Source organism: Coregonus clupeaformis, chromosome 21 (assembly GCF_020615455.1).
Source record: "Coregonus clupeaformis isolate EN_2021a chromosome 21, ASM2061545v1, whole genome shotgun sequence".
Taxonomy (NCBI): Eukaryota; Metazoa; Chordata; class Actinopteri; order Salmoniformes; family Salmonidae; genus Coregonus; species Coregonus clupeaformis.
In genome coordinates this window covers 55,621,859-55,634,737 of record NC_059212.1, presented here as the reverse complement: position 1 = coordinate 55,634,737, position 12,879 = coordinate 55,621,859, and the positions used below count along the sequence as shown (strand labels likewise).

The following is a 12,879-nucleotide window of genomic DNA, read 5'->3' as shown; positions in this document are numbered from 1 at the left end:
TATAATTTTGGATGGTCAGTCCTTGCATCCAAAGCACTTTCTATGAATTTGAGAGTCGTTACATTTCTCCAAGCCCATCCCTCAACTTTTTACCAAAACGTTGTTATAGTCTCAACTGCTGATTGGTCCTTTAAGTGAATGACTAGGCCTAACAGTACGGGCCCAGACAGCCTCAAACATCCTTCATTTTAAAACTGGAACCTAATATTTTGTGTGATTTCTCTGAGCAAGCCTCGTGGATGGAGAGCGTTAAGGTTGTGTTGGTACATGTAGGGCACGTCACAGTGCGTTAGTCTGACTGTCAAGGGTCACTGAGTTCACCAAGGAAGCAGTACCTCGGTGATGATGACTAGAACCCTCAAGGCGGAAGGGAAGTAAACCATGTTAGCTGCTGTTCAACCTAGTGGGACGGTCTTGTAAAGAATAGATACTGGGATCAATTCTTTCCTGACATCACACTTCTCTCTCTTTCTCTCACACACACTTACTGACATTTATACACACACCTCAATTTCCATATGGCGTGCACATGCACACACTAGAATCTCCCTGGTATTGTGCAGGATATTGTCACTCAATTCTTCCTCCTCCATTGCACCACAGTGCACTTTACCTCCTCTCCCTTCCCCCGCCATGACTAAGCTACATCTACCATAATGTATGGAATGTCTTCCCCCCCCCCCAACCACTCAGCACTATAAAGCTTTGACTGTTCACTTTATAGGCATACATACCAGCCCCAAACAGACTCGGGCACGGCCCTGGCAAGAGAAGCAGTCTCTCTCTGCTTTTTTTAAACACAAGACCCCAACACATCTAATTTCACCCTCTCTCTGCCTCATTCAAACTCAAACACCCCAACACATGTAATGTCACCCTCTCTCTGCTTCATTCAAACACCCCAACACATTTGGTTCCACCCTCTCTCTGCTTCACTCGAACACAAATACCCCAACACATCTAATTTAACCCCGTCTCTGCTTCATTCAAACACACACACCCCAACACATCTATTTTCACCCTCTCCCTGCTTCATTCGGCTCTGTCTGCTGATTCGGCTTAGCTCCAGACACAGAAAGCCCCCTCTGTCCCCTCCTGACTCCCTCTACCCAGAAACCATGTGGCAGGAAGCACCACTTATCAACTACACCCAGCGTGCCCTCTACTCTTAACGGCTGGAGGGACGAAAAACCCTTATAAATTGGTCGACTTCAGTGTTGCTCGACTACATCACAGTAAAGTTGTGTTTATGTTCAACCATTGACAAAGCAGAGAGAGATAGGGTTTCTGTACTGTAGAGGACCTGTTAGGAGCCAGGCCTGGGACAGTTAATCAGAAAAACTATGACGCCATCGTCTGTGGACCAGGCCTATACATGTATGTCATTTAGCAGATGCTCTTATCCAGAGGGGCTCACAGTATTACATACATTGTCATACTTTTTTGGGGGGTCCCCCCCATGGGAATCGAGCCCACAACCTTGGTGTTGCAAGCACCATGCTCTACCAACTGAGCTACACGGGATCTATAGTCTTATGCTAATGACCACACGTTTAAGTGTAAAGCACACACCCACGCACCCACACGCCAACAGAATGAAGAGCATACACCAAAATGTTACATAAAACGCCTTCTGTATTGAAAAGTCCTCCAATCCAGACAGCTGGGTTGTAATAGGCTTGTCTGAGGTCAAAATTACAATTGAATCAGGATTTCACATTTCAGAAAGTAATCATTAAAATAAAAACACAAAACATGGCTTACTTTTCTCTGAACCCACAGCATAAAGCTCAGGTTCATATTCTCGGTGAATTAGTACCGGTGGTGGTGGGGGGGGGGGATAGGCCAAACTTTGCCATGAAATAACTGTTTGTTGGTCTAGGTCTACACCTCAACTTCCTCACTGAAAAATACAAAAAGGAAGTTAACACTTTCACTATGAGCCCAACTGAAATCAAACAAACTGTAAAGTACTGTTGTGATTAGAGGGCTCCTTGGTTGGCACATGGAGACAGGTGTAATTCTTAGGAAGGCACTTGACATGGGGTCCAGTCATGTGTATCCTCCATGTCACGTCAGTAACATCTTTAAGGTCCTTGTTTGTGCAAATCAAAGTGTGACACTGGCAGGGGAAGAGCAAGTTTTGTATTCAATCCAATGTCGTCACCAGTCCCAAAGAAAAAACACAAAAAATTCAAACCACCACACTCCAGGGGCATATTCATTACGGAAACCGTTTAAGAACCAAACGTAAGCAAACAGAGCAAAACGAGTTTCTATTGGACCAATTCAGGTAGGTCCCGCCCCATTTGCTTCCGTTTAAGAAGCGTTTTGCAACAGAATCGGCGTAATGAATAAGCCCCATGTCTTGAGTAGGCATTTTTCTGCAGGTAATGTACAATAGCGTGATGTTTATGCTATTTGTTATGTTTAGTCTTATTTGAACTGGACGCTCAGGTTTAGGCTAGTTCCAGTGACCAGTGCAGGTTTACTGCCTGGCGTTTGGGGTTTATTTGACACTGTACAAATCAAAACATGAGCTTTTGCAGGGAGTTTCCAATGTTGGGGGGCAAACGTTCCTTGAGCCCAGCAGAATCCACAGAAAGCGGACCCTCCCTGTTCAGCAGAGGGAGGAGTCCTCCAATCCATCTCTCCAGGCCTGAATGACCTGCCCAGAAGACGTGAAAAAAGTACAACTCAACAGTAATCAAACCCCACTAAACATTTTCATAGCATAAACAAAGCAACAACAAAAAAATAGTGTCCCTCTTAGGTTTCACAATATGACGTTCCCATCGAGGCACGTTTCCAGAGAAGTGTAAAATACAAAGCTGTGTGATATTAAACTAAAATCTTAAACATTCAAGTACTTTGTCATGTAAACACTTTTTAGGCTATTTCAATATCGATTGTTGTCATCCTCGACGGTGTGTGCAATAATACAACAGTTGGCATCTTTCTATATTGACGGTCGCTTAATAAAAAAAAAAGAGGCCGTATCATTTTGTTATCAACAAGTTATCAAAATAGGGCTTGTTTGATGGGTTTCACATAGATAAGCACTCACAGCTGCACGAAACATGTTTTCTTAGAGAAGCACACAAGAACAACATCGATCTCCACCGCTGGGTAAAGAGGAATAGTTCATCTGTCTCACGATTTCTGCGAACAGTTCGTCGACCAAGCCTTTATTTTTTGCAGAAGTTTCCATAAACGGGCAATTCCACCCCTGAGCCAGCGCCTTGCCTTCCCCGGAAGAGACCTCCCTCTCGCCTTCCAAGTCCACCTTGTTTCCAACCAAAACCATGGGCACTCGTTCGTATCTTTTCACTCGGATGATTTGATCCCTCAACGCCTTGATGTCTTGGAAGCTCTGTTGGTTGACCAGACTGTAGACCAAAATAAATCCCTGCCCGTTTTTGATGTACAGGTCTCGCATGGAGGCGAACTGTTCGGTCCCAGCCGTGTCCAATATCTCCAGAACAGAGGCCGACGAGTCCACCTCGATCTCCTTTCGGTAGAAATCCTCTATTGTGGGGTCGTATTTCTCAATGAAGGATCCCGTCACAAACTGGACCGTCAATGCTGATTTACCCACGCCGCCCGAGCCCAACACGACCACTTTATACTCCCTCATCGCTCCAGAAAACAGACAGCCCTTCTCTACGAATCCTCTTCCACCCGTGGTCCGCCCCGATGTTTTTAGACCGCAGGCGCAGACACCTTTCACGGGTGGTAGTTGTGAAATCCCTCGGCGGAAAAGCTTTCGAGGAACGTCTCCGAAGGTCTTGGTAAGAAGCCGAAAACAGTGGCCGTTCCCGGATTTTAATAATATACGGTGTAGCACATTTTCGATTGTTTGTACTGTGCCATGGTGTTGGAAAGCGTGATCACTTCTCTCTGCTTGGCGTTTCCTGCCCACTGTTTCTCAGCGCAAGGCAACTAACGTCACGAGCCAAGGTTTAGTTCCGTTTTCTTAAAGGGGTAGTCACCCAAAACATTACTCAATGCAAATATTAGTCAATCACTCTTGTGTCAGTCAGATGACCCGTGCTATTGTAACAAATGACTGTTACAAGAAGCCTTGAAGTTTGTTGTCCAGGGCGTCTCCCCCGATAGTTATCTTATATGATGACGAGGCTGAGATCAGGAGGCTAATCATTTATAGGCCCAGCTTTAGTCATAGTACAGTAAAGCAAAGGCTATTTATATTAAACTGAATGTAGGCCATTGAAAGGGGGTGACAAACGTATGAAGTGTCTTGGTGCTTTCAAGACAAGTGGTGCCGCGTTCAAAACAACTGGGAACTCGGAAAATCTCCGACTTCAGTACGTTCAAAAAGACTGGGAACTCGGGAAAAAAAATAGCTACTACTGGGAAAATCGATTTGAATGGTCATCCAACTCAGAAATGATTTTCTTGTCGAGAAGTCGGGGCTCTAGAAGTATACCCGAGTTTCCTACTTGGAATTCCGAGTTGGATGACCATTTCAGTGGCCCCGTGTAGCTCAGTCGGTAGAGCATGGTGCTTGCAATACCAGGGTTGTGGGTTCGTTTCCCACGGGGGGCCAGTATGAAAAAAAGTATGAAAATATATGCACTCACTAACTGTAAGTCGCTCTGGATAAGAGCATCTGCTAAAATGTAAAAAATGTCTTGAATGCATTGAAGTCAGAAGTCAGATAATTCCGAGTTCACAGCTGTTTTGAACTCGGCATCTGTCCACCATTTGAATGACAAGAGAGTTGCAAATCAGATGACATGGAATTCCCAGGCAGGTCAGAAAATTGCAACACTACAATAGCTATTCGTTACTGTATTCCAATGGCAGACTAGGAGAAGCCAAACATTTCACATTATTTTAACCGGAGTATTTCAAGAGTCTATTCTTCTCATTTTGTACATAATAATACAAATATAGGTTGTGGCACATGTTTATTTTAGACATATTTTCTCTATGAAATATATGACTGAATGAAATATGCCATTTTCTCAAGGCATCAGTTACTTTTAACAAACATCACCATAAACTGGGGATATACTATTTCTATAAGGAAGCAATGGAACAGAAAACTATTATGTTCCCCGAAAGGTGAGTGTCTTGTCATCATTGAAGCTCTCTGACACAGGACGTGTAAGTCATCTGTGTAAAATCCAGAGAGACAGGTTCCCAATGCCCCAGGGCACATACTGATAATGACATCACCATCCCCTGGTTTCGAGATGGAGTCTGTGTCCTATCTGTCTCGCTGGTGTGAGAGTAGGCTATACATACACTCAAAGTAGGCTGACTGCCTTGGGTCATAGTTCCTTAAAGGATTTCACTTTAAAATAGTGAACAGTCCTGATTTCTTCCAGCTATTTTTTTTTTTTAACTTTTACTGTTGAAAAGCGATATCCCAAGTAAAAATACAGTAAAGTACACACACCAAAAATACAGTAAAGTATATACAATAAAGTACATACAGTAAAGCACACACAAATGTTTTTTAGACACAACTGCAAACTTCAAAAAGTAGGGCATTCAAGGAGTTGGTCTAATGGGAATCCACCAGAGCAATAGAGAACAAAACAGGAAAGCCCCGCCCCTCCTCCACTTTTGCAATGTCATGACATACCTGGACCACCTATTGAGATGTGGCTTTTGTTAAGTAAATCAGGTGTTAAATTAGGTGAAAAGAAGACTGGAGTGTCACTTTTTAATGTTTAGCTATTACATTTGACATTTTAGTAATTTAGCAGATGCTCTTATCCAGAGCGACTTACTGGATTAATTAGGGTTAAGTGCCTTGCTCAAGGGCACATCGACATAATCTTCACCTAGTCGGCGGTTTAATTGTCAATCAAAGCTGGTTCCTGCCCAATGTAAGCTCTACATAAGTCTTCCACACACTCATGAGTGCATTTCAGCGGGATTTGAAATGCAAATTCATAGCTGTTGTTGAGATCATCATTTACAGCTCTTGTGTTTGTTGTCATCATGAACCAGACAGTACAGTATGATAACATAAAGCAGTGCTGGTCTCCAAACATGATTCACAACTAGGCAGCCACAAGGTGTGCATGTTTTTGCTCCAGCACAGCTGACTCAACTAATCTACAATACTTTTGACTAGCTGAGGAGTCATCCCGTTGCAGAACAGATAGGTGTCCAATTTCACTGGTTTTATTTGGAAATAGACAATTATTTGTCCACTAGATGGCAATGACACTAAAGTTTGATGTAGAACTCGATCATCTGTTTTCATGTGATGTCAGAGTGCCTCCTTATTTTGAGGAATATGTTCAGATGTGTTCTGGATGCTCTTTAAAGTAATGTTTCATAGACTAAGTTAACAGACAAACATGGAGACCATAGATGAGTTGCGTGAGCAAATCAGTTTTATTTTTATTCATGTTTTTTTTTTTTTTTATAATTCAGAACAGCAAGAGTATTTATGGCAACAATAAAATGTGCATAAAACAAATCTGAAGACAGAGTAGTACATTATTCTGTAGCAACTATAAGCAAAAAATGTAAGTGATCACTTACGCATAATAAGCAGTTAAGCATGTGTGCCCCCAGCAGGTAAGAGAGACCTTGGTTTAATAAGCCGAGAGACAGTGAAATCTGTCCGAGCAGCACTGGTTGGTTTGGAGAAAGTGACGCTTTGGTTCGATAGCACTTATACAGCGACCTCGAGTCAGAAATAAGTTGACCTTGACTGAAGACGGTTACATTCATTTGAAATAGTATTTACCTATTCATTTAGTATGGTGGTGAGCCTTCACCTGCTGAGTGCACAGTTGTCTGGTAGCAGTAGCTGTATGTGTTCTGTGAGTCCATGTTGACTTGAGTAATATTACTGTGATGAGAGAATATTTATTGGGTGGTTTGGTGTTAACATTACATTTTATTCTTGAGATCTCATGGAGTTTCTAGGTAAAATGTTATTTCACAAGTGATAGATGACTTGTCTGCAGTCTCATTTCCCCAAATGTAGATGTTATTTTGTAAATTGAAAATATGAATTTTCCTTATCTACCTATATAGTTTGTTTACATTTGTGTTATTTTTTTACATGCAGTCAAATCAAACTAAAATATAATATGGTTTCTAGTATAATTGATTGTAGTTATTGTACCGTAGGGCCAGACATGAAGGGCCTGGTCCAACATTTGAAATATAGACAATATAGGCTATTTGTTTTATGTAAAATACTACAAGGGGAGTGGGAGTGAACGTGGGGGGCATGTTCCCCTTGAGAATTTCCTTGCAAACTACAAGCCACTGACAAAATAAGCCAAAAAACGCATAGCTTTTTCTGAATGCATTGGCCGAGAAACTGTTGCGATTTTATTTTATTTTTGCAAGCAAATTTGTTTAGCTGGTCTTTCAGTTTAGATGTTTTAAATTAACCTAACAAAATTCCTTATAATTATATAATTTTTTATTCAAAATAATATCTCAATATGATACATGTTTTTTCTCTGTTCATTGACTATATACAGAAGTGCAAAAAGTCAACCTTTGTCCCTTAGTTTAAAGATCGTTCATCTGCAGCATTACCGACCTTTCCGATTCAGCAAAGTCCACTACTTCACCTCTCATCTCACTATTCACCCAACTCCAGAGACCCATCAATCTCACTGTTCATTTTGGCCTGACATTCAGGGCAATCTTAAGAAATATTAAAACAATATATATTTTTTAAATGGATAAAGTAGAAAATAACTTGTTTCCTTCTTCTCTAAACATGGACAATCTACATTTCGACACAATATATTTTCAAACAAGATCTCAAAGAAAAAAAGGAGCTAGTTGAAACATTCATCATCAGCCAGAGTTGATGCCTCGGCAACCAACCAACTGATGTCATTCCTTGTATCAATATCAAAAGGTCTTTGATCAACAAAATGAATTGATAATGAACCTCTTCAATCTAAAGAGACATCCAGCTACATGAATGATTTGAATACTTTATCTGACTCCACATGTTATTATTAATTATGAGTATGGTTTAAAAAAAGTTATGAATGTAATACTACCTCAAAATCTACAATGGCTATATAACAATATTGTCAAGTAGAATATAATAAGGCAAAAATCTACAAACTAAATATTCAAATATATTCAAATCCTTAAGTAATACATAGCACATGAATTCAATGACATTTAAGAGAGTAAATTGTTACTTATAAAAAAAAAAGAAGAAGAAAACAAAACACAAGCTGTATGTGTACGGACTATAAAATATCATTGGTGTTCATTGCCTGTATGGTGATTGAAAGTACATTTGATTGGGATGGAACCCAGTCCTGTAATCTAAGGCTTCAATAGATACAATTGAATAGGTATTAGGTACATTACAATCAGTAAAGATATATTACACATCAGCCAAAACAGAAAAACAACTAAAGAAATCACAGAACATATAATGGCATGTGAAAACAAGGTTTCTGAAATTAATTCTCTGCTCCCCCAATTCTGTGTTGAACCTTCCTGAATTTGGCCATATACTTCGGTAACCCTTCGTGCATGAGCAGAACTGTGCTTTGGTATCCAGAATCGGATGAAATCAGATCAAAAAGGGAGAGATGTTCTTTCTGTTTGATAAATGCACATCAAATCAATGATTTGCTGTATTACCTCAAATAAAGTTAAATGAGCCTATACAGGGGTAATGGGGTTTAGGGAGCACAAAAACACTCAACCAAGTGCCATATCTTCTTATGACCTCATTTAAGTCACACTTTCTTATTTTAACAACACGTGGTTTGACAGTGCTTCTTTGCAGACACAGTTTTAGAGTCCCTCCACCTTTAAGGTTGAGGACGAGGAAACGAGACCTGGTGGAGAGCTAGCACGTCCCACATCACTTCAACAGGCTTTAGAGTCTACGGACGTACAGCTCCCCAGTCACCATGAGCTCCTATTTGAGCCATAGCTCAGCCCGTCTGATAAATACAACAATAAAGCACAAAAAGAAAAGCTAAACAAAAACAGATCGATAAAAAGAGAAAAGGCACCTCTGTTTTTTAGATTTAGGAGATTGATGACTTAAAAGTCTGGAGAGGACCCCATTCCTAATATCAACAACAAAGCAAATGGCACAATGTTAAAAAACCAACTAGACAATGGAGAAATTATGTAAAAATCAAAACTCGAGCCATACAAAACACATATCTTAGGTAAACAGAATAACACTGCTGAAATTACACTCTGGCTTGGGATGCATGGCCTCTATGGTGTTTAAAGCTGTGCTTTCAATGGTACACAGGTGTGTTTCTTACCCAGAACATTCATATGTCTCTGACCCTCATTTTAGTATCTAGTTTCACTAGAAGCCTTATTAAAAACAGAATACTGTACATGCTCTGACGTTTCGCCTAAATATTCCTTTTAAAATGTGTTGTGCCTTTCTGATTTCAATTCAAATTCAAGGGGCACGTTTGCAAATGTTTTTGTAAACCATTAACACAAGTCTATTAATTTAAAAACAGAACGAAGTGAATAAAACATTCTGTCTTGGTCTACCGACGTACCAACACTGTATTATGTAGGTTAGATGCAACAACACATCGGTCCCAACCTTGTGTGTGTGCAAAAAAAATAAAAAATTATTTGAGTGCCATGGTTTTGTGTTTGAACACACAGGTGTACTGCTAATGTATTCAGCGTCTGTCTGTCAGCACAGATGGACAGACAGACACTCCTCTTCTCAGCTGGACGTTGACTTGGAGGACGAGGAGGTGTGTGTGTGTGTGTCATGGCATCAACAGAGCACACCGATGTTTGCATGCGTAACAAGACCAGCATTCCAGAGTGACTGAGAGATGATGCTCCTCCTGTCCATTGCTTGACATTCTGAACACTATATACATAAAGGCTGAACTCTTTAGGCTTGGATGGTGCCATCAACCATTCATTGGATCTGCAAAACAAGAGGCGAGGAATTACATTAAAGAAGTACGTTTTATATGTTATTTTAAAATGTAGCTAGCCTTCCAATATCTGGATCTTATCGTTGTTCTCTGAAAGGTTGCTTAAAGCTGCAATCTACAGTTCAAACAATAACAAAGCGGAGACCCCACCACTGTTTTGGTAAAGATCTGAGGGATGGGGCTGGAGAAATGTAACCACTCTCAAATTCATAGACATAGCTCAACGGGTATATATCATTAATTTAAATTACAAAACGTATGTAGCTATTACAGATTGCCCCTTTAAATGTATAAGGATGTAGGAAATAAATGCTGCCATAAATGCTGCCAAACTCCTGAGTGGCGCAGTGGTCTAAGGCACTGCATCGCAGTGCTAACTGTGCCACTAGAGATCCTGGTTAGAATCCAGGCTCTGTCGCCGCCGGCCGCGACCGGGAGACTCATGGGCGGCGCACAATTGGCCCAGCGTCGTCCAGGGTAGGGGAGGGAATGGCTGGCAGGGATGTAGCTCAGTTGATAGAGCATGGCGTTTGCAACGCCAGGGTTGTGGGTTTGATTCCCATGGGGGGCCAGTATAAAAAAAATATGTATTCACTAACTGTAAGTCGCTCTGGATAAGAGCGTCTGCTAAATGACTAAAATGTAAATGTAAATAATTTGGCTAGATGCACTCAGATATTCTTGGTGGTGCTGGAAGGTAAACATACTGTAAAGAAACAGAGATTAATAGAAACTCACTGTTCTTGACTACATTTGAGTCAGATACTTGTGGTTACTCAGATGATCGGCAGAAATTATTGGAATCTGTGGATGGAGACAGAGCAGAGAAATCAAAAACACATCTTATGCATATAATCGGAACCCCCCTCAAAAACACATCAGCAGTTTTACGCAAATCTCAGAGTTCATTACCGAAATGGAGATGAAGATAGCAAGATAAGGCAGAATGTGGTTACAACGATGCCTAGATAAAACACCTGATGAGGTGGCTACCCATGCAAACTCAAGTCCTCCAATTTGTTGACCTCCTTTTAAAAAATAATGTTTGGGCGCTACAAAAATGACCTGCAGTTAGTTAAGGATTAACTCATTTTCCTTGGGGATAATAAAGTTGAATCTAATTTCTTTATCTTTTACAGCTTGTTGCACTCCCAGTCTAGGCAAACATATTTTTTTATATATGACAATGTCTTCTATCCCTTGTCCTATTTGACCACATACTGTATACTTCTACAACACAGACTACAATGTCTCCTCACTAAAGGGCTCTGGCGTGTAAGTAGCAGAAACATGTGGAATCCTCAGACACTGCAATAGCGTTGACTGCATGCGATACCCTACGTAGGCAGCAGCAGCAGAACATAACCCAAGCGCCAAATGGCACAGATAGCAACTGCTGCCAGCACCTGCTGTGCGAAAATAAGGAAAACTTCTTCATACATACCAATTGCATGTACTCATTGGTAGTCAACTTTGATAAGGAAGAGTCCTCAAAATGAGAAAGGACAAAAATCGAGGTTAAAACGATGTCAGACATTATAACGACATACAGTAAATGTCTCCCCAGAATGACAAGTTAATAATATCTTTAACTTGTATTTAATAAGTACATTAAAAGTTCACCATTAACATGAAAGATGTACTTTTCTAACAACCAGAGAGAGAGAGAGAGAGAGAGAGAGAGAGAGAGAGAGAGAGAGGAGAGAGAGAGAGAGAGAGAGAGAGAGAGAGAGAGAGAGAGAGAGAGAGAGAGAGAGTAGAGGAGCAAACCTGATTGGCTGAGGCGGTTGCGAAGGGAACGCTTGTGGCAGATGTGGTGGCTGCAGATGCTGGCGTACCACCGTGCATCATTGGTACTTTTGTCAGAAGGGAAAATCATATAAGCAACAACACACAGAGGGGTGGAGTGTGGCCAATTGGCCACCAGGCAAATAAATGTGAAGGACAGGTGGTGTGGGGGGCGCATTCCAATTCTATAACTCACTCCCTTTCCCTCTGAGAGGATTGGATAGGTGTAAGCAATAGGAAAACGACAACACTATAAGAAGGTTAGGGGAGGCAGTTACTATATTGCCTGAACACTTCCAGTCCTTTCTGACCAATCAATCTGATCTGAAGAGGAAAAGTACATGAGGGAGAAGAGAAGGGAGTGAGATATCTGATTGGAATGCAGCCATGGGAGTAAAATGTATAGGGGTTTCAGAGTGGTACATCTGCGGATGGCATAATGAGGTTATACCAGCCAAATGCTGAGGTTGTCAACAGAGAGGGCAGAGAAGGGCCAGGGGTCAAGCAATCACAGCTTAGGGTCCAAGGTGGATTTACAGTAACATGTTTGGTAGTACACCCGAAACAGAATAAAACCTCCATTAAAACATATCTCCAGTATTTAAATGTAGAGATATGACTAAATACAGTATCATTAACAAATGAAATGTGCAAATGATTCAGTTATATGCCACAACCAACCCTGTGACTCCCAAGTCACCAACACCCATGATGAGATAATTTGTGAACTGATGAAGTCTAAGGCTATAGGGTTCAAATGTATCAAAGGCTTTATACAGGGTTCAAATGTGTCAAAGGCTTTATACAGGGTTCAAATGTGTCAAAGCAAAGGCAGATCCAACTACATGTTGATATGATCATACTAATGATTATTGATTAATCATTATTTATTAAACTATTAGCTAGATACCAGATCTGTTTGTGCTGTCTTGATTAATCAATAATCATTGACTAGACAGCACAAACAGATTGGGAGTCATGCTAGAAAACTATCTGGGTTCGCTTCAGAAAGCCAAGGTGCCACCTTTTAGCTGTGTGATGGTTAGTTAGATTTTGATGGCGTGCGAGTCACTGGCGAGGCTGAAAGCTAATTGGTGGAGAAGGAATGCTGGAACCTACCAACACCGGCGGTGGGGGTCATGCAGAATATTGAGCCTGCCCAAATGCC

At 41.0% G+C, this 12,879-nt stretch overlaps 2 protein-coding genes across 13 annotated transcripts in view; both read right to left on the bottom strand.

Moving 5' to 3' along the window:
• Positions 1 to 1,617: 1,617 nt before the first annotated feature.
• Positions 1,618 to 3,928, bottom strand: LOC121535454 (ras-related protein Rap-2b). Its single transcript, XM_041842547.2, has 2 exons — positions 3,068 to 3,928; positions 1,618 to 2,668 (listed from the first exon to the last, which is right to left on the bottom strand). The coding sequence occupies exon 1, from the start codon at positions 3,635 to 3,637 to the stop codon at positions 3,089 to 3,091; it is 549 nt and encodes a 182-aa protein (XP_041698481.2). The 5' UTR covers positions 3,638 to 3,928; the 3' UTR covers positions 1,618 to 2,668; positions 3,068 to 3,088.
• Positions 3,929 to 6,356: 2,428 nt separating this feature from the next.
• The window catches only part of LOC121535453 (muscleblind-like protein 1), a 79,142-nt gene continuing 72,619 nt past the window's right edge, over positions 6,357 to 12,879 (bottom strand). For 7 of the 12 annotated variants that reach the window (XM_041842539.2, XM_041842538.2, XM_041842537.2 and 4 more), the window contains 5 exons: positions 12,831 to 12,866; positions 11,694 to 11,779; positions 11,368 to 11,412; positions 10,662 to 10,727; positions 6,357 to 9,913 (listed from right to left, as the gene is read on the bottom strand). In XM_041842539.2, coding sequence (XP_041698473.1) covers positions 10,671 to 10,727; positions 11,368 to 11,412; positions 11,694 to 11,779; positions 12,831 to 12,866 — 224 coding nt within the window. In that variant the 3' untranslated portion in view covers positions 6,357 to 9,913; positions 10,662 to 10,670. Of the gene's footprint in view, positions 9,914 to 10,661; positions 10,728 to 11,367; positions 11,413 to 11,693; positions 11,780 to 11,883; positions 12,867 to 12,879 lie in introns of those variants that run through there. The other 5 variants (XM_041842542.2, XM_041842545.2, XM_045205990.1 and 2 more) reach the window with 3 other exon arrangements.